Source organism: Capricornis sumatraensis, chromosome 2 (assembly GCF_032405125.1).
Source record: "Capricornis sumatraensis isolate serow.1 chromosome 2, serow.2, whole genome shotgun sequence".
NCBI classification, from domain to species: Eukaryota; Metazoa; Chordata; class Mammalia; order Artiodactyla; family Bovidae; genus Capricornis; species Capricornis sumatraensis.
In genome coordinates, this window is record NC_091070.1 from 189,883,148 (window position 1) to 189,909,139 (window position 25,992).

The following is a 25,992-nucleotide window of genomic DNA, read 5'->3' on the forward strand; positions in this document are numbered from 1 at the left end:
TAGGAAAAATGGGCAAGAAAACAATAATATTTTACTTAAAAGCCCAAAATGCAACTCTCGTTTTCTAATGGCTTACACCTTCTTCACCCTAAACTCAAGCTCTCTCTCCCAAAAGACAGTATTGTGTTTTCTTGCATATGAATTGAATAGTGTGATGATACTGGTGGAACAATTTACTTGCTTTACAGTTTGAATACAACTTTACTTCCTTTGTGGGGTTGCAGATTTAAGGCAAGCTTTCTCAATTTTGGCACTGTTAGCACCAGCAGCCAGGTGTTTCCTTGCTGTGGGGGCTGCCCTGTGCATTGGGGAGTGTTTAGCAGCCTCCCTGGCTTCTGGCCCCTAGATGCCAATAGCATCTTCTCAGTTGTTACAAGCAAAAATGTCTTCAGATTGCCCAATGTCTCCTGGGGGAGAAAAATTGACCCTAGTGGCTGAGAACCATGGCTGTAAGGACGGTGCTAGAATAGAGAGAAGAGAGAACTGGACATGAAGTCCAAAGGTCTTGGATCCAGGTACTTCCACTTATGGGCTCTGTGACCCTAAATGATTCCCTTGATGACTTGGAACCTCAGTTTCCTAATCTTTTCTTTTATTTTTCTATTATTATTATTTTTAAATTTTTATTTTTACTTTATTTTACTTTACAATACTGTATTGGTTTTGCCTTATATTGACATGAATCCACCACGGGTGTACATGCGATCCATGGGGAGAATCCTGTCTGTGCCAGAGGTCATCGTGATGAGATCATTTAGAGCAGGGGCGGCAGACTGTAGCTTGAAATCACACTAAGCCCACAGCTCGTTTTTGTATGACCTTTGAGCTAAGAATCATTAACATTTTTACAAGATTGGAGAAAAAGAAGAACTTGTGTGAAAGAGACTGTATATAACCTAGAAACCTAAAGTATTTACTATCTGCTCTTTACAGAAAAAAGTTTGCCAACCTCCAACTTAACAGATGTGATTTTTAAAGTCTTTTATGTATAAATGTGAATAGTGCTTTTTTTATAAGGTGGCCTACTCCTGAAGAAATTCTAGGACTACTAGTATAACACTAGACCCTAACCAGATAGTAAGCTTGCGACCCCAGCTCTCCTGTGGCCTGCACATAGAGTCACACATCCCTGTAGTCAGGCTTGGGTAAGGCCACCAGTTCAGCGCGCTGTTACATTTAATCTTGTTTTTTGATGGACTCATAATAAGAAATATAAAATGATCTGGTCTGCTTCACTTTCATTCCTTGTGGGCCTAGAGTTTCTTCAACTGCGAAAAGACTTACCTCAAAATCAATAACAGCAGGATTATACTTTAATGACCTCCCCCAGGAACGGTACGTAATGATGCTGCTGTCTTGTGTCAAGCCACCTCCCCAGCCAGAGCTGCCACCGCGCACCCGAGAAATGAAGTCTTCCATTCCCATGGCCTTCTGGTCCTTAGCTATCATCGAGAGAATAATCACATTAGCACATTTCCTTAGATGCCAAAGGACCAGCTGGCGAGCTCCACTAGATGAGATTTGGAACAGAGTTTAAGTGCTCTCCTTACAGCTGTCTCCCAGTCTTCTACCTTGCTCAGTTAACTAGCAGGACAAGGCAGAAAAGAAGCACCAACACTTGGAAATCGACTCATCCTTTGGGTTAGAGCAGGCCCTGGAAAGACAGCTCAACCCAACATGGAGGAGGGAGAAGATGGGAAAATGGATAATGACTGATTCATTCATGTATTAATTTACAGGCTGAATGTTTGCTTGGCACTTACTATATGCCAAATAGCTTCAACCAAATATTACAGGTGCTATAACTGATTTCTCAGTAGGGGTTCAGAGAAAGATGTGGTCAGATCTACAGTAGGAGGAGGGAGGTGGTCAGGTAAAAAGTCAGTTACCTAGAAGAATGGATAAATCTTGGCAGGTAAATGGAGGGAGGAGGGAAAAAGGCAACCGAGAGAAGTAGTTGACTTAAGACCCTGAGACATGAGTAGCCCAGTGCAATGGAAGTAACTTGAACCTCATCTACTCATCCATCTATTATAAACTATTTCAGCATCCTTGCATCTTGTGTGTCTTCCACCTGGAAAAAAATGACTCAATACATGTTGAATGAATGAATGAATACCTGAGCATGTATAGTGACCTGTGCAGGAGATGTTATAAAGTATTCTTGCACAATTTTTCTTTAATAATTATTCTTTGAGCTTGGACTTGGTAACCACATTTTTATCTCTCAGCAAACTTGTGTCCTCCCTCCGAGCTGTGCCTGATGGGACTTGATCTCAATCGTTAACTTTCCAGATTCTGTCTGCACATGCCTTTCCTCCCAGCTCTCAGGCATTTCTAAGGTGATCTCAGCCCATGTTGGGATTCAAAATAGGGTCACTACAGGTCATTGGTTTGAGGTATTCAGCAGATACACAGGGCAACCATCGGCTGAAATGGAATCAATTGGGAAGAATATATATGCCTCGATTATGTGTCCAAGGGGGAATCTGGCTTCTTTGGGGGGAAGCCCATTGTTAATACTTGCTTAGTTTGCCATCTCCAGATTTTTCACAGGGTCCTAATGATAAACTTCCTCTAGTTTGTATCTTCTCTGAATATTCAATGCCCAAAGAGACTCCAAAGCATCTCTTGATTTCAGTGCTGGTAATACCTGCAACAGGAAGCAGAGAAATACAGAATGCTGAGACACGAAAGACAGTGAATATGTACAATCAGCTCATAATAGTAGCTCATAGCTCACCAGCTCACAGTAGTAGAAACTAGCTTCTATTTTAGAGTCTATGAGATCTGGGTTGAAATCCCTGTTCTTTAACTCAGGTTCAGTGTTTTCTTCCCTACTGTTTCAATGCAAATATTCTTGAAATAAGAAGGAATATGCATTGCGCATGCTAGCTGGTCAAAAGTGCTTGTTCCATTTCCTTTGCACATTCTCCTCGGGGCCTCCTTGAGAAGGTGATTCTATCTGATCCATCTCCTTTACCCCTGCGCCTCGTGCAGTGCCTGGCCCACGATTGGCACCAATCTTGCATATGTTGCCCCTTCTTCTCTCCTTTTTCACTGTCATTCTGAAGTCCACATAAGCTCCAATTTAAATACCATTTCTTCCGTGAACTCTTTTGAATCAGAACATGTCCCCCTTTCTTCAAAGATACCCATGCGCTTTGTTTGGGCCTGAATGATCATTTGTGTCCCAATTCTTTTTGCCCAGGTCCTCTTTGCACCTCGGAGAGGCTAGGTGCTGTCAGAAGATTGATAGATCTCCGTGGGGAGGCTGCCTGACTTCTGACCCCATGAGAACCATGAGGCCCATATTAGCTGCCTCTGTATATATCTGAAGAGCTGTTGAGGAATCTGCATTTTGCAAATGAAGAAAATAATTCTCAAAGGAATGATGTCATTTTGCCCCAAATCCCACAGCCTGTAGGTGAACAGATTGGGGTTTCCAACCCTTGGTCAAGCGGCAAGATAAGGCTGGAAAAGCAGACCGGAGCAAGATATTGACCATTGCTACAAAGTTCAACTTCCTCTGTAGCTAAAGGCTTCTGAAGGCTGTGAACTGGAGTTTGTATTTTCAGCACATCATTGCTTTTCCCTGCAACTATAAATAATTATAACTAGTCAGTGTATTTTCCCGGCAACCACAAAGGAAAGATCACTTAGGTTGTAATTCAGTTAAGCTAAAGATTAGATTCAATATTTTCAAGGGAGTTTTGGGCAGCAAGTTTACTTGCTGGCATTCCTATGAAACTAAATTCTATGAGGTCAAGCACTGACATCTTATTTAGCACTCTGTCAGTCTGCCATGGAGAAGGATCTCCATAAATACTCTTAGGATAAATGATTGATGAAAGTGAAAGAGGAGAGCGAAAATGTTGGCTTAAAGCTCAACGTTCAGAAAACGAAGATCATGGCATCCAGTCTCATCACTTCATGGGAAATAGATGGAAAAACAGTGGAAGCAGTGTCAGACTTTATTTTTTTGGGCTCCAAAATCACTGCAGATGGTGATTGCAGCCATGAAATTAAAAGACGCTTACTCCTTGGAAGAAAAGTTATGACCAACCTGGATAGTATATTCAAAAACAGACATTACTTTGCCGACTAAGGTCCGTCTAGTCAAGGCTATGGTTTTTCCTGTGGTCTTGTATGGATGTGAGAGTTGGACTGTGAAGAAAGCTGAGTGCCGAAAAATTGATGCTTTTGAATTGTGGTGTTGAAGACTCTTGAGAGTCCCTTGGACTGCAAGGAGATCCAACCAGTCCATTCTGAAGGAGATCAACCCTGGGATTTCTTTGGACGGAATGATGCTAAAGCTGAAGCTCCAGTACTTTGGCCACCTCATGCGAAGAGTTGACTCATTAGAAAAGACTCTGATGCTGGGAGGGATTGGGGGCAGGAGGAGAAGGGGACAACTGAGGATGAGATGGCTGGATGGCATCACGGACTCGATGGACGTGAGTCTGAATGAACTCCGGGAGATGGTGATGAACAGGGAGGCCTGGTGTGCTGCGATTCTTGGGGTCGCAAAGAGTCGGACACGACTGAGCGACTGAACTGAACTGAAATGATTAATGAATGAAAATGAATGCCAAGAATTGTTTGGTAACAGCTTCTGATGGAAAGAATCTTAGAAGCCAGGAATCATGAATTCAAATCCCAGTCGCTTAGATGAATGGACAAAGAAATTACTATATATGGAATAATTATATACATATTATATAATTAATAATGATCAAATAGTTATATATAATCATAACTTATATATAATCATTATAATTATAAATTATGTTATATACTTACATATAATGTATGATAACATAATTATATGTATTAGTGTATATAATATAATAATATATAATATATGTAATTGTTATATATTAAAAATTGTATACATATGTATATACTCTGTATAGCCCATATATATATATATGTATGACATATATATATACACACACACACACCCTATAGATATATCCCATATAAAGAGATCCTACCTTAAAATGTAAAGAAATCCTGCCATTTGGGACAATGTGGATGAAACTAGAGGACGTTATACTAAATGAAATAGGTCATACACAAAAAGAAAAAAATCTTTACGATTGTACTTATCATGAGCTCTACAAAAGTCACAACTATAGAAGCAGAGAGCAGAATGGTGGTTTCCCAGGACAAGGAGCTGGTTGGCAAAAGGGGAGATGCTGCACAAGGTTGCGGTTGTGTTGGAGAAATAAACCTAGAGAGCCAATACACAGCCTGGCGACTCTAGTTAATAACACTGTATTGAAAACTGGAAATTTGCAAAGGGAGTAGATTGCAAGTAGTCTTATCACACACACACACACACACACACGACTATGTGAGAAGAATATGTGTTAATTAGCTCGACTGTGATAACCATTTCATATATATATATATAATCATCATACTGTATATTTTAAATATATATGAATTTTATTTTTTTTAAGTGATACAGAACACATCCCAGTCCCTGACACCATGTATGAACTTAGAAAAGGTCCCCAATCTCACGGGGTCTCAGTTTCCCGTTTATGGAGAGAAGGAGTTAGACTCACTCATCCCCAGGCGTCTCTTGGCCAGGGCCCTCTGCCTCTGTGTGCAGTGGTTTCTGAATAACTCTGAGCTGAGAGTTTCTGGGAGAAGTGATCCTTTAAGTACTAGCACTCAGCACCAAGCAAACGGCTTCTTCTGCCATTTCCGTTCAAGTACTTTTAATTTTTAATGCACTACTAATTGAGGAAGATTTAGCATATTTAATTGTTTTGATTAAAAATTGCTTCAACAGTGATAAACAAAAGTGGATGAAAGGAATTCATGGGAAGAAGCCAGAGTGATTACTTAGGTGAGTGGTGGAGTGCTGCTGAATTAAAGTGACAGGACGGGCTGATTAGTGGGGGCTGGAGGATGCCTGTGGAGTGATTATGCTCATGAAGGGTCTGCCGACAGCTTGGCAGGCGCTGCTGGGAGAAGCGAATTCTACAGTAAGGCTTGATTGCAAAGAATTGCCTCCTGAGGACCCTGAAGGAGGGTACCAGCCAGCAAGGGGAGGTCTGTGACTTAAGAACCACACAGCGTGAGGGCTAAAAGTATCCTTAGTCACCTACCTGACATGTCTCACGTTTAGCTGTGACATGCTTGGTTCATAAAGATTAATTGTCTTGCCTAAGACCACACAGTTAAAAAGAACAGTGGAGCTGAGATTCAAACACATCTGTCGTGCTTAGAAGAATTAGTGGTACATTTACTAATTCCAGGTATTTCATCAGAATAAATTCTGCTGAAAATTTTAGTAAGCATCTACTACTACCATCCCAGGCATACTGTATGTTGGTCAAGGTAGACACTCTGAGGATAAAACTGATATAAATATGATGCCAGTCTGAACAAGTAAGGTCCTGGCCTTGAGAAGTTAGCAGATGTGGGCCATATAGTCAGTGAAGACTCAGTTGGATCTGAGAGTTGCTCATTTCGATACACCAGGGCTAGAAGAGGAGTCTCTTGCCAGAAGTCATGGGGACTGCAAGTCAGAGCTGTCTAGAGAGCACCCATGGAAAACCAAGACCAGTAAGCTGGGATAGGGGCTGGGGGAGGTCAAATGTGATGCCAAAATCCAGGACTTGAGGCTGGTATAGAAGCTAAGACACAAAGCCAGAGTGACAGATGCAGAGAGCAGAGGAGGGGGTGAGGGGAAGAGCAGAGGCGTGTCCAGCACGATTGAGTAACACTTGCCCAGACGGGCACATGGCGTGGGTGGACAGACTACAGGACCAGGCGGTGCTCTGCCAGGGCTCCACCCCATCTCAGCAGCCCAACTCCTTAGATGTCAGCTCTGGACCAGATCAAAATGGCATTTGCTTTGGGCTGTTGAACTCAGTGAATTGGAGTTGATGTTTGCTAAACCTGGGTACCTAGTGAGATCTTCTGGAGTGCTTATTAAAAACAGGTTCCAGGTCCCCACTTCTCTCGATTCTGATTCTGTATTTCAGAGTAATCAGCAAATGATATTTTAAACAAGTATCTCGTATGAAACCTATGCAGTGCATCTGGGATCAGTTATTAAGTACCCTCGTCCTACAGAGAACCTCTGGTGACCTGTCACAGCAAGCGGGCCTCCACCCTGTCCTAGTTAATGCCTTAAATAAGGACCTAGCAGCCAGGCTCATTGTATCTACCCAGGTGGAAGGAACTAGAAAATGAACCAGGATCCAAAAAGCCCTTAAAAGGCTGATGAACAGACAGACCAAGCACGAGAAATGAGATTCAGATTGGAAAGTTACAAGAGCCTGTCCTGGAGATAAAATACCAAGTACATGAGCACAGTAAGGGATAGAGTCAGCTTAGCAGGAGAACCAGAGAAAAGGCCTAAGCATTTTAGATAACTTCCAGCTCAGCAGGGCAGTGACACCAAGTGAAAATTATAATCAATAGAGGAACGGCAGTGATAACCTCACTCCTTCTGCACAGGTTAGAGAAACCCAGAACCTGGAGCCAAGTTCTGGGAGCTATACTTTTCAAAGGAAATAAGAAAATGAGACATTCACTGGACACCACACAACCTTTGAAAAAAAGGAAATCCTGCTGTATGCAACACCATGGCTGAACCCTGAGGACGTTATGCTAAGAAGCCAGTCACAGCAAGACCAGAACTGCATGATTCTACTTAGTGTGATGTATGTAGAGTGGTCAAACTCACAGAGGCAGAGCACAGAATTGTGTTTACCAGGGGCAGAGGAAGAGGGTGATGAGGCATAAACTCTCAGTTACCCTAGATGAATAAGTTCCAGAGTATCACTCTGTCCTTAGAGTGAAGAATTCTGTATTGTATGCTAAAACATTTGTTAAAAGAGTAAATCACGTGTCAAGTATTCTTACCACAATAAAATAAAAAAAGAAACTGGGGAATGATTGGGTAAGAAGAAGCATAAGGTTGAAGAAATCCAAAGCCTGGTCCTTTTGGGAATGTTTAAGATTATGTGAACTTCCAGATGTTCAAGCTGGTTTTAGAAAAGGCAGAGGAACCAGAGATCAAATTGCCAACATCCTCTGGATCATCAAAAAAGCAAGAGAGTTCCAGAAGAACATCTACTTCTGCTTTATTGACTATGCCAACACCTTTGACTGTGTGGATCACAATAAACTATGGGAAATTCTGAAAGAGATGGGAATACCAGACCACCTGACCTGCCTCTTGAGAAACCTATATGCAGGTCAGGAAGCAACAGTTAGAACTGGACATGGAACAACAGACTGGTTCCGAATAGGGAAAGGAATACGTCAAGGCTGTATATCATCATCATGCTTATTTAACTTATATGCAGAGTACATCATGAGAAGTGCTGGGCTGGATGAAGCACAAGCTGGAATCAAGATTGCTGGGAAAAATATCAACAACTTCAGATATGCAGATGACACCACCCTCATGGCAGAAAATGAAGAACTAAAGAGCCTCTTGGTGGAAGTGAAAGAGGAGAGTGAAAAAGTTGACTTAAAGCTGAACATTCAGAAAACAAAGATCATGCCATCTGGTCCCATCACTTCATGGGAAACAGATGGAGAAACAGTGGAAACAGTGGCAGACTTTATTTTGGGGGGTGCTCTTAAATCACTGCAGATGGTGACTGCAGTCATGAAATAAGAAGGCACTTACTCCTTGGAAGGAAAGTTATGACCAACCTAAACAGAGGATAGGTTAGTTATGCCCAACCTAAACAATAAGCAGAAGTAGAGCATATTCAAAAGCAGAGACATTACTTTGTCAACAAAAGTCCATCTAGTCAAGGCTATTGTCTTTCCAGTAGTTATGTATAGATGTGAGAGTGGACTATAAAGAAAGCTGAGCACCTAAGAATGGATGCTTTTGACCTGTGGTGTTGGAGAAGACTCTTGAGAGTCCCTTGGACTGCAAGAAGATCCAACCAGTCCATCCTAAAGGAGATCAGTCCTGGGTGTTCATTGGAAGGACTGATGTGGAAGCTGAAACCCCAATACTTTGGCCACCTGATTGGGAGAACTGACTCCTTGAGAAAGACTCTGATGCTGGGAAACATTGAGGGTGAGAGGAGAAAGGGACAATGGAGGATGAGATGGTTGGATAGCATCACTGACTCAATGGACATGAGTTTGGGTAAACTCTGGCAGTTGGTAATGGACAGGGAAGCCTGGTGTGCTGCAGTCCATGAGGTCACAAATAGTCAGACACAACTGAGCGACTGAACTGAACTGAACTGAAAGTGGGGATGTGGGATGTTTATTGGAACAAGGAAGGAGAGATTTCTCTCCCAGAGAACTAGACTGAAGTTCCCAGAGGGTTGTCTTAAGGAAAAGGAATTAATGGCTTGATGGTGGGGCTGCAAGGGCAAGAACTAGGACCAAAAGGGCAGATGCGACAGAGAAAGAGTTCGAGACGCAATGTTAGGTAAATCACTGCAGCACTCAGAGGCCAAGGAGATCATTGCTTTGTGAGGCAGTGAGCTCCCCACATCTGGAGGGTACCAAGCAGAAGCTGGCTGTGTGCTTGTGAGTAGAAGGGTTTGGAGTATTGACAAGTGATCTTTTAAGAGCTCCTCTAAAGTCAAGATTCTGAAATTTTAAGAACATACCAGACTACCTGAGGAACATTTGGGATAACTTCATCCTGTCCTTAGTAATTTCTTATTGTGCGCCAGGCATCTGGGAAATAGAGAAGGGTGGGGAGTGTTCGCTCTCAGGGTGCTTACAGCCAGGTGTGGAGACATGGATAGGTGAGCTGACAGTTCTTGTACTGTGTGCTGAGGACTTCGAAAGAAGGCAACAACTGCACAGGTATAAAAGGAAGGGTACCAGAGGCAAGTGTGAAAGGATGAGTAGGGATTAGCCAAATTGTGAGGAGGACGCTGAGAGCAGAGGGCGGGCACGAGGAGGCCTGGGGACCCCGGCAGCAAGATTCTGCTCAGAGAGGCCAACGTGGTCTAAACCCAAGAGTGGAAGAGAGGGAGATGCAGATCAGTCCAGGAAGTGCTGGGAGACCCCTGGGGCCCTCCACACTCTCATCTGGTCCCTAGAGGAGCTGGGAGACCCCTGGGCCCTCCACACTCTCATCTGGTCCCTAGAGGAGCTGGGAGACCCCTGGGGCCCTCCACACTCTCATCTGGTCCCTAGAGGAGCTGGGAGACCCCTGGGCCCTCCACACTCTCATCTGGTCCCTAGAAGTGCTGGGAGACCCCTGGGGCCCTCCACACTCTCATCTGGTCCCTAGAGGAGCTGCTGTGCCCGCCAGGGAGGCCAGGAGCCCGGGAGACGTGTCTCCGGCCACCGCGTCTGCTCCTTGTTTTCCACCTGGTCTGGGCTGTGTGCAGGTGCGAGAGCTCTCCTCACACCTCGCATCTCCGTGTGGAGATGCTGGATCCACATGGCTCCGAGGCAGAACCAGGCAGCCTGACTTCTGAGGTGCCAGAAGCAGCAAGTCTCTGTCATTCCTCAGATGAAAAGCATCGAGTGGAAACAGCAGGTGTGATGCATTATTTATCTATATGCAACAAACAAATGCCACTCAGGTGGCTGTGATTTATGTGTTGTGTTGCTTTGCTACATTGGTTGCTCCCAAAGACAGCCTCAGAAAGGAAAGGAAGAATCTTACAGTCTATTTCATGCCGTAACACCGGAAAAGACGATTGTTTAGTGTGTGGCTGGATGAGCGGGGAAGTGTTGACTAACTTACTTGCCCCGTCTGTGCTTCTGTGTATCCAATAAAATGCACGCTTCTTGCCAACTACCTGAGAAGAAGAGTGCCAGTAACTCTGCCCTGGCATGTGCTGTTACCTGTAAAAGTCCCCTTACTTCCTTCCCTGAGTTCCTCCCACTCAGCTCGAGGAAGCTTTCCCTTACCCCCAAAGGCCCTGTATCTGTGTCCCCACGGCATCCCTATGTGTCCATCATGGTATCCCCATGCCTCCCTATAGCATAGTATTTAGCGCACTATGGCAATTGTCAATTTCTTGATCTGTTTTTCCAATTATTCTGCAAACTTACAATGTCATCTCTTGGATTTTCAAGACTTAGCATGTGACAGGCCCCAGAAGTGCTCAGGGATGCGCTAATTCCAACCTATTTAGACAATACCTCTAAAATGTTTCTTTGAGAGTCACTGGTCTTCTTTTGGTTGATGATACAAATTGCATCTTTGTAGTATCTCCTGTTTGATTGAGTTGGTATTTTATAATGCTCTTTCATCAACATTATCTTATCAGAGCCTCAAAACAATCTTACGGGACCAGGAGGCTTTGCTCTTTATACAGGCAAACTAGGGTTGGAAAAGGAAGTAACTGTGGGGGTTAAGCGTGTGAACTCAGGAGGCAGAGTTCTACCCATCCCTGGGAGTGTGGCTTTGGGTGAATGACTGAGCCTCTCTGTGCCTCATGTTGCCCATTTGAAAATGGAGATGAAAATGGATTCTATACATGAGTCTCTAAAATCAGTGTCTGGTACAATTAAGTGTTCAACAAATTTTGTTAGTCTTTGCTGTGGTTATTAGCTAACTTGCCTTAAGATCTATGACTAATAAGCCCAAGAATCAGGGTTTGATGCGAGGTGTGCTATACCCAAACTCAGGGCCCACTCCATCTCATCAAGGCAGTCTTACTCTGCAGGAAACATTCATCACGGGGCATGAGTAGCAGCGGCCTCACCAAGACTTTCATTCCATGACCCCCTCATTCCACAAAGCAGCTCAGAAAAGGACTCCGTGCTTCCAATGGCTATTCTGGGGGCTGCGATCTCTTATACTCCCCTGCCTGATGAGAGGCTATCCTCAGAAACTCTGGCCCAATAGATGACTGTGGTCATGACAAGAGGCTGGAGGACAGCTGAGGGCCAGGCACTGTAGTGAAGACTCATCGAGCTGGAACGTCCATGCACACTGACTATCTGGACCTCTCTATATCACAGTTATCTATAGCATGGAGATTAGAACACTCTCTGTCTCACAGGGTTGCCCTAAGGGTTAAATGAGTTAATCCATGCCACGTACAGTGCTTCAGATAGTTCCTGGCTTGAAAGTAGCCAAAATGGTCAAGAATTACTATTATTACTGCTGCTAGAAATGCCGCACCATCACAGGCTGTGCAGTTGGTTCCTGATTCTGAACTGGAAAAATCAGAGACTAAGGGAGGCTGTTTTCTTAATCAACTTCTTTGTGGTGTTAGCTGTATTGTAAACTGAGACGGAATGAATGAAGAAGATGGAACATCCACATTATGTGCTGGGCAAAAATTTTCCAGGCATTATTTAATATGCACAGATCATTCCACAGCAGGTATACTTTTTCCCATTTTAGAGATGAGCAATTCAAGGCTTAGACGGTTTCAGCCACTTGCCCAGAATGATACAATAAATAAATAGTAGACCAGGGATTGAACCAAGATCTGTGTCCACAGCCCATTTTCTCCTTGCCACATCACTTGTGGGAGAGGGAGCTAAGGGTGGCCCTGGGTGTAATTTTGACATCATCATCACCTTCCTTTCGGGCTGAGGCTGTTTTCAGTGACAGAGGTGGAAAGTCAAAATCAGGATAAATTCAGGAGGCTGGTGCTAAGGGTCTCAATTCCATGTGTATGTAAATGACTTAAGGGGGGTGGGGACAGAGCCAAGACACCAGGAGTCTGTCAGTCAATCAATACCATCCATCACTGTGAAGCCTTGTTGTCATGGTAACTGAAGATAAAGCCCGGAGCTTGTTAGAATCTAGTGCTTCTCTGCTCAGGATGATTGGTTGGTTAGCAAACATAGTGAAAGACCTTTTGGGTCAACCCAGACTACTTAGCCTTAAGTACAAGACCCTTTGCAGTCAGGTTCCTGTCCAGCTCACCATCCTCACTGTTCAATCCCACTCAGTCTCTGTAAGGATTCACCTCTGACTCTTCAGAGTACAAGAGAAGCTCCAGAGTGTGCCCAGCATCTATGGGTTTAGATTCTGAACCAGCCCTGCTAGAAAGCACTGAGTCTCTAATGTGAGTCAGCCTCAGCCTCTGGGCAAAATTCCAGGGACACATCATTCACAAGATGCACTATGGAAGCAGGTGGTTTTAATAGTGTGATATACATAGAGCTATATCCTGGGTGCATTGAAGTACCTAAGACAGGCTCCCAAACCAGAGCCGGGGAGACGGAAAGACTGCCTGGAAAATCCTGAGTGAGCAGAGACCAAGGGTGAGTAAGCATTAGCCAGGTGATGAAGACTGCCGGAGGGGAGGGGAACAGAGTCCCAGGTGGAAGGAACAGCACCAAGGAGAAGGTGTGATCAAGTCAAGGGACCAGCAAGTAGCTCAGTACAACACAGACCCAGCGGGAGCTGTGGGCTGGAGGGCTGAGTGCACGCCCCCTTGTCCAGGGCAGGGACCCTCCTGTCTCAATCCTCACCTTTGCATGGCTCCAGCAGCTTGCTGGTCTGTAACTCGTCACCCTCTCTGCGGCTTCCTGGAAGCCGACACTGACTACATTTCCAGGTTTCTGATACATCGTCACTCCTCCTGCAATAACCTAAACACTGGATTGTTCTCATGCATGCACTGGCCTCAGGGGCAAGCCCTCCACAGAGAGTCTGGCCTTGGGGTGAATCACTCCTCTCCTGTTGCTCATTCTTACCGCTTGCTGCTTCAGCCACTCCCATGCAACTCTCTCCTCTTAGAAAGATCCAGCTACCTGTTCCACCAGGCACGCTCCTACTCCATCTAATTTCAGAAGATCAGGTTTCAGTGTCTCTGGAGTCTAGAAGATGGGACGGAAGAAAGGGGCGGTGCTCCCTCCTTTGTACTTCTACTGAATTTTTTTTAATCACAGTGTATTATTCTTAGCCCCCAACTGACTACATATTTCTCCAGGATGGAGATCTATGTGTTTTACCCCATATCTCTGGAAATCATGGGTTCTCTCTGAATATTTACTAGGTAAGTAGATAGATTGCTGAATGGATGGAGATTGGATTATGAGAAGAGTTTTCCTCGGAGATTGTTTCCTGCCTCTTAAGAAGGGAAAAATGCTCTGCTCAGAACCTTCCTGAAAGGGAATTATAAGCAAAAAAATGGCAATAATATATAAATGTGATGGGATATATGAAAAATTTGAGAAACTTAGATTACGCGTCCATCTTCCCCAATTATTCCTCATATACAGCTTAACCGTCTGGGCTGCCTTTGTCCCATTCTAGTAAAGGAACAGAAAATACATAGCTCAGAGGTTCTCAGTCCTTGCTCAGACCCTTTAGGAATCCACCCCTGACTCTCTAGAGTGCAAGGAAAGCTCTGGAGGCTGTCCAGGATTGGTGGGATTGGATATTGAATTACCCCAGCCAGAAAGACACTGAAGCTCCATCATGGGTCAGCCTCTAACGCTGACAGACATCACTGATTGACCACAGTACTTTCTGGCTGAGCCCTTATCTGGTGTCACAGTCCTCGACTCAACAGTCCCAGTAGCATTTGCTATTAAAACTCCCTGCCATTGGTGGCTTAGATACATTTTATGGCCTACAGGTCTTTAAGACTTACTTCTTTGCATGCCCTGGGTGCCAGCACACCATGCTTATTCCTAGCTCTGTGAATGTACCCAAGCTTCAGAGCAGACCATCAGTAGCTAGTCAGGTTAATCCTTAACAATTCTCTGTTATAATTCCCAGTCAAGGTTCAAACTGACCTAATACTGCCCTTAGGAGTGAATATCGAGTATAATACAACTTTGTGTGTGCATGCAGGCTAAGTCCCTTCAGTTGTGTTCAACTCTCTATGACCCCATGGACTGGAGCCCACCAGGATCCTCTGTCCATGGGACTCTCCGGGCAAAAATACTGGAGAAGGTTTCCATGCCCTCCTCCAGGGGATCTCCCCAACTCAAGGACAGAACCCATGTTTCCTACATCTCCTGCATTGTCAGGCTGATTCTTTACCACTAGAGCCACCTGGGAAGACGATACTACTCCCTTCAGTTGAGTTGCTCAGTCATGTCTGACTCCTTGCGACCCCATGAATCGCAGCACGCCAGGCCTCCCTGTCCATCACCAATTCCAAGTCCACCCAAACTCATGTCCATCGAGTCGGTGATGCAATCCAGCCATATCATCCTCTGTCGTCCCCTTCTCCTCCTGCCCCTAATCCCTCCCAGCATCAGAGTCTTTTCCAATGATGCAACACTTCCCATGAGGTAGCCAAAGTACTGGAGTTTCAGCTTTAGCATCATTCCCTCCAAAGAACACCGAGGACTGATCTCCGTTAGGATGGACTAGTTGGATCTCCTCGCAGTCCAAGGGACTCTCAAGAGTCTTCTCCAACACCACAGCTCAAAAGCATCAATTTTTTGGCACTCAGCTTTCTTCACAGTCTGACTCTCACATCCATACATGACCACTGGAAAAACCATAGCTTTGACTAGATGGATCTTTGTTGGCAAACTAATGTCTCTGCTTTTGAATATGCTGTCTAGGTTGGTCATAACTTTCCTTCCAAGGAGTGTCTTTTAACTTCATGGCTGCAATCACCATCTGCAGTGATTTTGGAGCCCCCCAAAATAAAGTCTGACACTGTTTCCACAGTTTCCCCATCTATTTCCCATGAAGTGATGGGACTAGATGCCATGATTTTAGTTTTCTGAATGTTGAGCTTTAAGCCAACTTTTTCACTCTCCTCTTTTACTTTCATCAAGAGGCTTTTTAGTTCCTCTTCACTTTCTGCTATAAGGGTGGTGTCATCTGCATATCTGAGGTTATTGAGGTTTCTCCCGGCAATCTTGATTCCAGCTTGTGCTTCTTCCAGCCCAGCATTTCTCATGATGTATTCTGCATATAAGTTAAATAAGCAGGGTGACAATATACAGCCTTGATGTACTCCTTTCCCTATTTGGAACCAGTGTGTTGTTCCATGTCCAGTTAGAACTGTTGCTTCCTGATCTGCATATAGGTTTCTCAAGAGGCAGGCCAGGTGGTCTGGTATTCCCATCTCTTTTAGAATTTTCCACACTTTATTATGATCCACACAGTCAAAGGTGTTGGCATAGTCAATAAAGCAGAAATAGATGTTTTTCTGGAACTCTTGCTTTTTCGATGATCCAGCGGATGTTGGCAATTTGATCTCTGGTTCCTCTGCCTTTTCTAAAACCAGCTTGAACATCTGGATGTTCACAGTTCACATATTGCTGAAGCCTGGCTTGGAGAGTTTTGAGCATTACTTTACTAACGTGTGAGATGAATGCAATTGTGCGGTAGTTTGAGCATTCTTTGGCATTGCCTTTCATTGGGATTGGAATGAAAACTGACATTTTCCAGTCCTGTGGCCACTGCTGAGTTTTCCAAATTTGCTGGCATATTGAGTGCAGCACTTTCACAACATCATGTTTCAGGATTTGAAACAGCTCAACTGGAATTCCATCACCTCCACTAGCTTGTTCTTAGTGATGCTTTCTAAGGCCCTTGGATATTTTTAAAACCTCACTTAACCACTTTCAAATCACAAGCAGTTTTAGTAATTTTAAAAAAAAGAAGATAAGCAAAATAATATCCAGAGATATCACAGAAGCAGTGAACCAAGAATTAGAAATCCTTATTTCATCGTTCACTTTGCTTCTAAGCAGTGGTGTCACCTTGGATGCGTCATTTATCATTCAGTACCCTGTTTTCATCATTTGTAGAATGGCTACAGCCATAAAATACAGCTCAAAGCATTGCCAGGAAGCTTAAATGGGATGAAATTCGTGTAAGCACTCAGTATGCTGCCTGCCACAGAGTTAGAACTCAGTGATTGCTTGTTTTTTTCATTTTTATTTAGATAAGCTGTTTCATTACATGAGAGTTGACACACCTGTCTCAGCAGTTAATACTAACAGCTGCCTCTAGATTTCCCCTTTGACTACCTTCCTGTATTGGTTAATTGCCTGCATCAATTTGACTGGGCCAGGGTGTCCAGATATTTGATCAAACGTTATTCTGGGTGTTTCTGTGAGCTATTTTTGGATGATATCAACATTTAAATCAGTAGCTTGAGTAAAGCAGATTGCTCTCCCTAAAGTGGGTGGGCCTCATTCAATTTGAAATCCTGAATAGACAAAAAGACTGACCCTTCCCTGAGTGAGAGAGGATTCTTCCTGCCTAACATTTCTTGACAAAAATCACAGCAAGATCCTCTATGACCCATCTCCTAAAGTCATGGAAATAGAAGCAAAAGTAAACAAATGGGACCTAACTAAACTTAAAAGCTTTTTCACAGCAAAGAAAACTATAAACTAGGTGAAAAGACAACCCTCAGAATGGGAGAAAATAATAGTAGATGAAACAACTGACAAAGAATTAATATCCAAAATATACAAGCAGCTCATGAAGCTCAATACCAGAGAAGGAAACAACCCAGTTAAAAAGTGGGCAGAAGACCTAAATAAGCATTTTTCCAAAGAAGACATAAAGATGGCTAAAAAACACATGAAAAGATGCTTAACATTGCTCATTATTAAATAAATGCAGATCAAAACTGCAATGAGGTATTACCTCACAAGGATCAGAATGGGCATCATCAAAAAATCTACAAACAATAAATCCTGGAGGGGGTGTGGAGAAAAGGGAAACTTCTTGTACTGTTGTTGGAAATGTAAATTGATACAGCTACTATGGAAAACTGTATGGATCCCTTAAAAAAAAAAAAAAAAAACTAAGAATAAAACTACCTTATGACCCAACAATCCCACTACTGGGCATATACCCTGAGGAAACCATAACTGAAAAAGACGCATGTACCCCAGTGTTCATCACAGCACTATTTACAATAGCTAGGAAATGGAAGCAACCTAGATGCCCATCGACAGATGAATGGATAAAGAAGTTGTGGTGCATATACACAATGGAATATTACTCATCTATAAAAGGAACACATTTGAGTGAGGTAGGTGAACCGAGAGCCTATCATACAGAGTGAAGTAAATCAGAAAACGAACATTGTATATTAATGCATGCATGTGGGATTTAGAAAGAGGGTATTGGTGAACCTATTCACAGGGCAATAAAGAAGGCACAAACATAAGGAACAGACTTGTGGATACAGCCAGGGAAGGAGAGGATGGGACAAATTGAGAGAGTAGCATTGAATCATATGCATTACCATATTTGAAATAGATTGCTGGTAGGAATTTGCTCTGTGATGCAAGAAGCTCAAATCTTGTGCTTTGTGACAACCTAGAGGAGTGGGATGGGGTGGAGGGTGGGAGGGAAGTTCAAGAGGAACATATGTATACCAATGGCTGACTCATGTTGATGTATGGCAGAAACCAACACATTATTGTAAAGAAATTATCCTCCAATTAAAATTAAATAAACTTTTTTAAAAAGGGAGGATTCTTCCTGCCTAATTGCCTTGAACTGGAAAATTGGCTTTTTTTCTTGCCTTTGGACTCAAACTAAAACATCAGCTATTTCTGGGTCTCAAACCTCCAACCTTCAGATTGGGACTACACCATCAGCTCCCCTGATTCTTAGGCCTTTGAACTCAAACTGGAACTAAATCATCAACTCCCCTAAGTCCACAGCTTGCCAAATATGGATCTTGGGACTTGTCAGGCTCTATCGTTGTGTGAGCCAATGTTTTACAAGAACTCTCTTTACTTATATAAGTAAAGTGTGTAATATACTTCCTAGTGCCTTTGTTATGGCTAGTGATGACTTTTCCTTTATTTAAAGTGATTAGATGAGTGGCTACAGTCAGCAGAGCACACTGGGTTAAGACAGTATGACTACCCCCAAAAGTAAGCAATACAGTTGACATCATGGTCCAGCCCATTTACAGCCAGCTAAAATAAGTTGCAGTTCTTAACCATACTTTCTGTGATGTTTGCTGAGGCTTTCCTTCCTACTGTATTCTGTTTCATTTTATTAAATGCTAGTCATGGGTCACTAAATTTCTCTTACAATCTGCTAGAGGGCTGTAGCCTGCAGTTTGAAAAACCCTAGGTAAAACATCTGTGAGGCATTATAGAATGTTTATTAATATCACAGGTTCTCACGCTGAACTTGGACTCCACCCGTAATAACAAGGCAAACTTGACCTTGCACAATAAATTTAATGTTGCTGAGCTTCAGTTCTTCATTTGTACACTGAGTGTTATAGTATGCTCTTCCCAGGTCTTTCCTGAGGATAGAATGAGATAGTGCATTTAAATGCCTAATTCAGTGTCTGCCATGTGATGAAATGCTCAGTAACTGTTAGCCATGTTACCACTGCTACTAGAGTTTAAGCCCTTGGAATATAGTATCAGAATGAATGACAGAGTGTGAAGAAATGGGGAGGAGGTGATGGGAGGTAAATACATGGACAAGATATAAACTCTATATCAGAAGACCTTAATTCAATACTAATTGAATCATGTTGAGCCAGTTACTCGGGCTCTTTAGACCTAAGCTTTCTCTATAGAATTGGGGAGAAAAATATTAATAAATTCCTTATAAGCAATTATGAAGATCATTTTCAATACCAGATGTGAATGACTGTATTTTACCAACCTTAGGAGTTAATATATTTATTAGAATCAAATATTTTAAATATATTTTGTTAAAACCAAATATTTTAGTTATTTCTAAGTACAGTGAAAACAAAAATAAATTGTTAATTCACTATAGGTGGTAACCAATCTGGTTGTCCCTATAATAAATCATCCCTGACTATAATCACATGATTATAACAGAGAAACCCTGTTACCTACTATATGAGATAATAGGATCCATGTTGGTGTCTAGACAGTGCTAACCATATATTGTGTGCTTAATATATGTTTGTTGAATGAAAAGCTATTGAGTAAATAAAGAGAAGGAAAGAGGACAAAGGAAAAGAATGTAAAACTATAATTGGCATCAACTTTAGTGAGATTTTTGCCATGTCCCTATGGCTTTTTCTACCCAGTGTGTTAGGTAGTAGACCAGTTGGCCCAAGGACCCTAGTTGGAAAGTGATGATCAGTGATGGGCTGAATGTATTGCATTTTCACTGAAAGGGTCATTTCCAGGGTCATTGTTATCTGGCATCCATCAAAGGGAGGCATGATGGAACACAGGCACTGATTGGGCTTGTTAAGACTTTGAAAGATAGTGAAAAGAATTCAAACTGACCTTGATCAGTGGGAGGAGCAGTCCCTCCAAAATGGGATGAAGCTCTAGGGACAGAAATGAATGACCTTGATTTTTAAAAATGGCCAGGTAAGGGACAGAGGCATGAATGCTAAGATTCCAAGTCTTACAGCAGAAGTGTTGGCCACTGCAGGCTGGGCATAATGATGTTTCTTCCATTTGAACAATGTTTCAAAGCTGACCAATTGCAGAGACCTATGAGATAGGTTGCCTTATTGGCCCCACATTACAGATGAGAGGAGAGTTAAGATTGTAGAATTAACAACTGGACAGCTGGGAGTAATGAATATGGTAATAGTAACACCAACATTGTTGTTCAGTCATTCAGTCATGCCTGACTCTTTGCAACCCCATGGACTGCAGCACGCCAGGCTTCCCTGACCTTCACTATCTCCCTGAGTTTGCCCAAACTCAAGTCCATTGAGTCAATGGTGCCATCCAACTATCTCATCCTCTGTCATCCCCTTCTCCTCCTGCCCTCAATCTTTCCCAGCAGCAGGGTCTTTTCCAATAAGTTGGCTCTTTGCATCAAGTGGCCAAAGTATTGGAGCTTCAGTATCAGTCCTGCCAATGAACATTCATGGTTGATTTCCTTTAGGATCGACTGGTTTGATCTTCTTGCTGTCGAAGAGACTCTCAAGAGTCTTCTCCAGCACCGCAGTTCACAAGCATCAATTCTTTGGTGCTCAGCCTTTTTTATTGTCCAGCTCTCACATCCATACATAACTACTGGAAAAACCACAGCTTTGACTAGATGGACCTTTGTTGGCAAAGTGATGTCTCTGCTTTATAATATGCTGTCTAGGTTTGTCATAGCCTTTCTGCCAAGGAGCAAGAGTCCTTTAATTTCATGACTGCAGTCAACATCTTCAGTGATTTTGTAGTGCAAGAAAATAAAGTCTGTCACTGTTTTCATTGTTTCCCATTCTATTTGCCATGAAGTGATGGAACTGGATGCTGTGATCAAAGTTTTTTGAATGCTGAGTTTTAAGCCAGCTTTTTCATTTTCCTCTTTCACCTTCATCCAGAAGCTCTGTAGTTCCTCTTCATTTTCTGCCATTAGGGTGGTGTCAACTGCACATCTGAGGTCATTGATATTTCTCCCCGCAATCTTGATTCTAGTTTGTGCTTCATCCAGCCTGGCATTTCTCATGATGTACTCTGCATATAAGTTAAATAAGCAAGGGGACAATATACAGAGCCTTGATGTACTCTTTTCCCAATTTGGAACCAATCTGTTGTTCCATTTCTGTTTCTAACTGTTGCTTCTTGACCTGCATACAGATTTCTCAGAAGGCAGGTAAGGTGGTCTGGTATTCCCATCTCTTTAAGAATTTTCCACAGTTTGTTGTAATACACACAGCCAAAGGCTTTAGCTTAGTCAGTGAAGCAGAATTAGATGTTTTCCTGGAATTCTCTTGCTTTTCCTATGATTCAACAGTTATTGGCAATTTGATCTCTGGTTCTTCTGCCTTTTCTAAATCCAGCTTGTACATCTGGAAGTTCTCAGTTCATGTACTTTTGATACCTAGCTTGAAGGATTTTGAACATTATCTTGCTAGCATGTGACATGAAAACAATTGTGTGGCAGTTTGAACATTCTTTGACATTGCTTTTCTTTGGGATTGGAACAAAAACTGACCTTTTCCAGTCTTGTGAGCAATGCTGAGTTTTCCAAATTTGCTGGCATATTGACTGCAGCACTTTGCAGCATCTTTCAGGATTTGAAATAACTGGCTGGAATTCCATTACCTCCACTAGCTTTGTTAGTAGTATTGCTTACTAAGACCCACTTGATTTCACACTCCAGGATGTCTGGCTTTAGATGAGTGATCACACCATTGTGGTTATCCAGGTCATTAAGATCTTTTTTGTAGAGTTCTTCTGTGTATTCTTACCACCTCTTCTTAATATCTTCTGCTTCTTTTAAGTTCATGCCATTTCGGTCTTTTATTGTGTCCATCTTTGCATGAAATACTCCCTTGATATCTCCAATTTTCTTGAAGAGATCTCTAGTCTGTCCCATTCTATTGTTTTCCTCTATTTCTTTGCATTGTTCACTTAAGAAGGCTTTCTTATCTCTCCTTTCTATTCTTTGGAACTGTGCATTCAGGTAGGTGTATCTTTCCCTTTCTCCTTTGCCTTTCACTTCTCTTCTTTACTCAGCTATTTGTAAGGCCTCCTCAGACAACCATTTTGCCTTATTGCATTTCTTTTTCTTAGGAATGGTTTTGGTCACTGCCTCCTGTACAATGTTATGAACCTCTGTCCATGGTTCTTCAGGCACTTTTGTCTATCAGATCTAATCCCTTAAATCTATTTGTCACTTCCACTGTGTAATCATAAGGAATTTGTTTTAGGTTATTCTTAAATGGCCTAGTGATTTTCCCTACTTTCTTCAATTAAAGTCTGAATTTTGCAATAAGGAGCTCATGATCTGAGCCACAGTCAACTCCTGGTCTTGTTTTTGCTGACTGTAAAGAGCTTCTACATCTTCAGCTGCAAAGAACATAATCAATCTGATCTTGGTTTTGACCATCTGGTGATGTCCATGTAAACAGTCTTCTCTTATGTTGCGGGAAGAGGATGTTTGCTATGATCAATGCATTCTCTTGGCAAACTCTGCCAGCCTTTGCCCTGCTCATTTTGTACTCCATGCCCAAACTTGCCTGTTTCTCCAGATATCTCTTGACTTCCTACTTTTGCATTTCAGTCCCCTATGATGAAAAGGACTTCTTCTTCTTCTTTTTTTTTTTTTGGTGTTAGTTCTATAAAGTCTTTTAGTCTTCACAGAACAGTTTAACTTCATCTTCTTCAGCTTTAGTGGTTGGGGCATAGACTTGAATCACTGTGATGTTGAATGGTTTGCCTTGAAACAAACCAGGTTCATTCTACCATTTTTTGAGACTGCACTCAAGTACTGCATTTCAAACTCTTTTGACCATGAGGGCTACTCCTTTTCTTCTAAGGGATTCTTGCCCATGGTAGTAGATAAAATGGTCATCTGAATTAAAGTCACCCATTTCCATCATAGTTTTACTGCACCAACATCGTGTAGCAATAAGTACCATTTTTAAACTCTTATTACTATATGTCAGGCCCTGGGCCACCTAATCACATCTCTTTCTTTCTCTTAGTCACTAAGTTGTGTCCAACTCTTGCGACCCCATGGACTGTAGCCTGCCAGTCTCCTCTGTCCGTGGGATTCTCCAGGCAAGAATACTGGAGTGGGTTGCCATGTCCTTCTCCAGGGGATCTTCCTGACCCAGGAATCGAACCCAGGTCTCCTGCATTGGAGGCAGATTCTTTACTGACTGAGCTTTGAGGGAAGCCCTGATCACATAGACTGTTTCATTTCATATTCATAACAGTCCTATGAAGTGTCTTCTCTCATTGCCTCATTTAGGGGAACAGGAACCAGGCAGGAAGAGGGAGGCATTTGCCTGAGGGCATTTGCCCAAGGGTCCCATGGTCAGTCAGTGGTAGAGATGAGATGTGAACACAAGGAATCTAAATTAGAACACTTTTCAGTAATTGATGCTTAATGAGTGCTCATTATCATTAGCATTACTCTAAATATTTTCTGTGGATAACTTTTCTTATTCCTCACAATTAATATGAGTTAAATGCCATTAATACCTCCAGGTTAAGGGATGAAGAAATTAAGACTTAAAATGATTAAATAATCTGCCGATGATCACACAGTAACATGACAGAACTCATATTTTCAAACACTAAGGTATACTAACATCCTGCATTTAGGGGAAATCAAATCTCTTTAAACACTTACCATCCAAAATGTACTGATGCTTGGAATTATTCTCAAAAAAGCCTTTATTATCACTCCTATTTGGGTCATAAAAAAAACTGAGGTTCAGAGAAATTAAGTTCCCTGATCGGGGTCATGCAATACTAAATGGTAGAACCAAGCTCTCCACACAGATGTGTCTGACTCCCAAGTTTAGATTCCTCACTACCATCTGCCAGCATATTTCTTCATTCCACAGACTTTGATCAAATGATTCTGCTACTTACTCACCCCACCTAAAACTGTAATCTATAATAATAACCACTGCTTACACAGTCTTTTCTTTATCACGATGCTTTTTAGAAATATCTTCATTAATTCTCACAATGGTTTTTAAAAGTAGTTTATTATACTTACATTAGTTGTGGGAAAACTGAAACTCAGAGATACAAAGTAGCAGCTTTTAAATGGCAGAACCAAAAGCGAAGATATCTTTGTAAAAAGAACCCTTTTCACTACCACATTGCCTGATGGCTTTCATGGGGCCATAAAGTACTATTGGCTTCCTTCACAAGTGGAGCATCAATAGAAGTCACTCTCTGTAAGATCTTTGCAGACCTTCTCAATATTCCAAACTGCAGAATCCAGAGACTTCCCTGGTGGCTCAGCAGTGAAGAATCCACCCGTAATGCAGGGGACTCAGAGACATAGGTTCAATCCCTGGGTCAGGAAGATTCCCTGGAGGAGGAAATGGCAACTCACTCCAGGAATCTTGCCCGAAAAATCCCATAAACAGAGGATCTTAGTGGACTATTGTCCACGGTGCCACAGAAGAGTTGGACACACCTGAGTGTCTAACACTCTGCAATAGAATCATGAACCTTTAGAGCTTTGAGGGCTAGTAGTTTACTTTCTGTTCCATGCATAGCTTCCCTCACATCATCCCAGATGGAGGTATCTTATCTGACTTACTTAGATACCTTAACTTATAAGAAAATCTGTTTCATGTGGCATTTGAGAGACAAAGGTCACCGAAGCTAAGCTAAATGTATCAAGGAAGCCCGAATGCCTCAAGAGGTAAAGAATCTGCCTGCAATGCAGGAGATACAGGAGACAAGGGTTCGATTCCTGGGCTGGGAAGAAACCTTGGAGAAGGAAACGGCAACCCCTCCAGTATTCTTGCCTGAAAAATTCCGTGGACAGAGGAGCCTGGCAGCTACAGTCCATAGGGTCACGAAGAGTTGGACACAACTGAGCATGCATGTGCAAGGCCTACCTACATTGGCCATCAAGGGAAAGCTAGCCCATTGTCTAGTAGAAAAGACACATAGATAATCACAATTAGTATGGTGCATGAATTTATATATGCATACATATAGATTCTGGGTTATTTTCCTGGCTCGAGAATCCCTGCCATATTTCCAAATGCCTAGAGGTACCTCTCCTAGGAAGTTGGCCCTCCCAGGCACACTCATCATGTTCTTCTCACCCTATTATGTGTGTGTGTGTGTGTGTGTGTGTGTGTGGTTGAAATATAAGATAGAAGGAGTATTTACACTTCACAATTCACACCCAGGTCATCTGCAAATCACCCAAACTCTGTTTTAAAATATGTCTCGAATCGATCATGTTCTTTCCTCGCCACTCTGATTCCTTACCTGGATATCTACGGGAGTCTTCTGACTGTGCTCCCTGGGTCTGCTCTCACCCCCTCTAATCTGTGCTCTCCCGACAGTGGAGTGACCTACTGACGCAGAGATTAGGCCATGGCACTGCTGGGTAGCATTGTAGTGATTTCCTTTTCACTCCAGACAAAGTCTATACTTCTTACTACGACCAGCAAGACCATCTGCAGCTACTTCCAACCTCAGCTCCCTCCATCCCCCACCTTATCTGCAGGCTTCAGCCACACATTCTTATTTCAGTTCTCAAACACTCCAGGTTGTCCATTCTGCCCAGGGCACCTTCCCTCTGGTCTTGGGAGTCTCCTTCTGAATATCTTTTTGGACCTTATCCTATTTACTCAAGAGATTTTCCCAGATAATCCTAAATGGATTTTCTTCTCCCTCTCCTTCTGCAGTTAGTCTCTGTTCCTACAACCTGTT

The 25,992-nt window shown here is 42.7% G+C and overlaps 1 protein-coding gene across 1 annotated transcript in view; it reads right to left on the reverse strand.

Moving 5' to 3' along the window:
- C8A (complement C8 alpha chain) overlaps window positions 1-25,992 on the reverse strand; it is a 76,463-nt gene that overhangs the window by 7,557 nt on the left and 42,914 nt on the right. The window contains exons 8-9 of the mRNA XM_068966287.1: window positions 2,528-2,653; window positions 1,285-1,442 (exon numbers count right to left, since the gene is read on the reverse strand). Coding sequence (XP_068822388.1) covers window positions 1,285-1,442; window positions 2,528-2,653 — 284 coding nt within the window. The remainder of the gene's footprint in view (window positions 1-1,284; window positions 1,443-2,527; window positions 2,654-25,992) is intronic.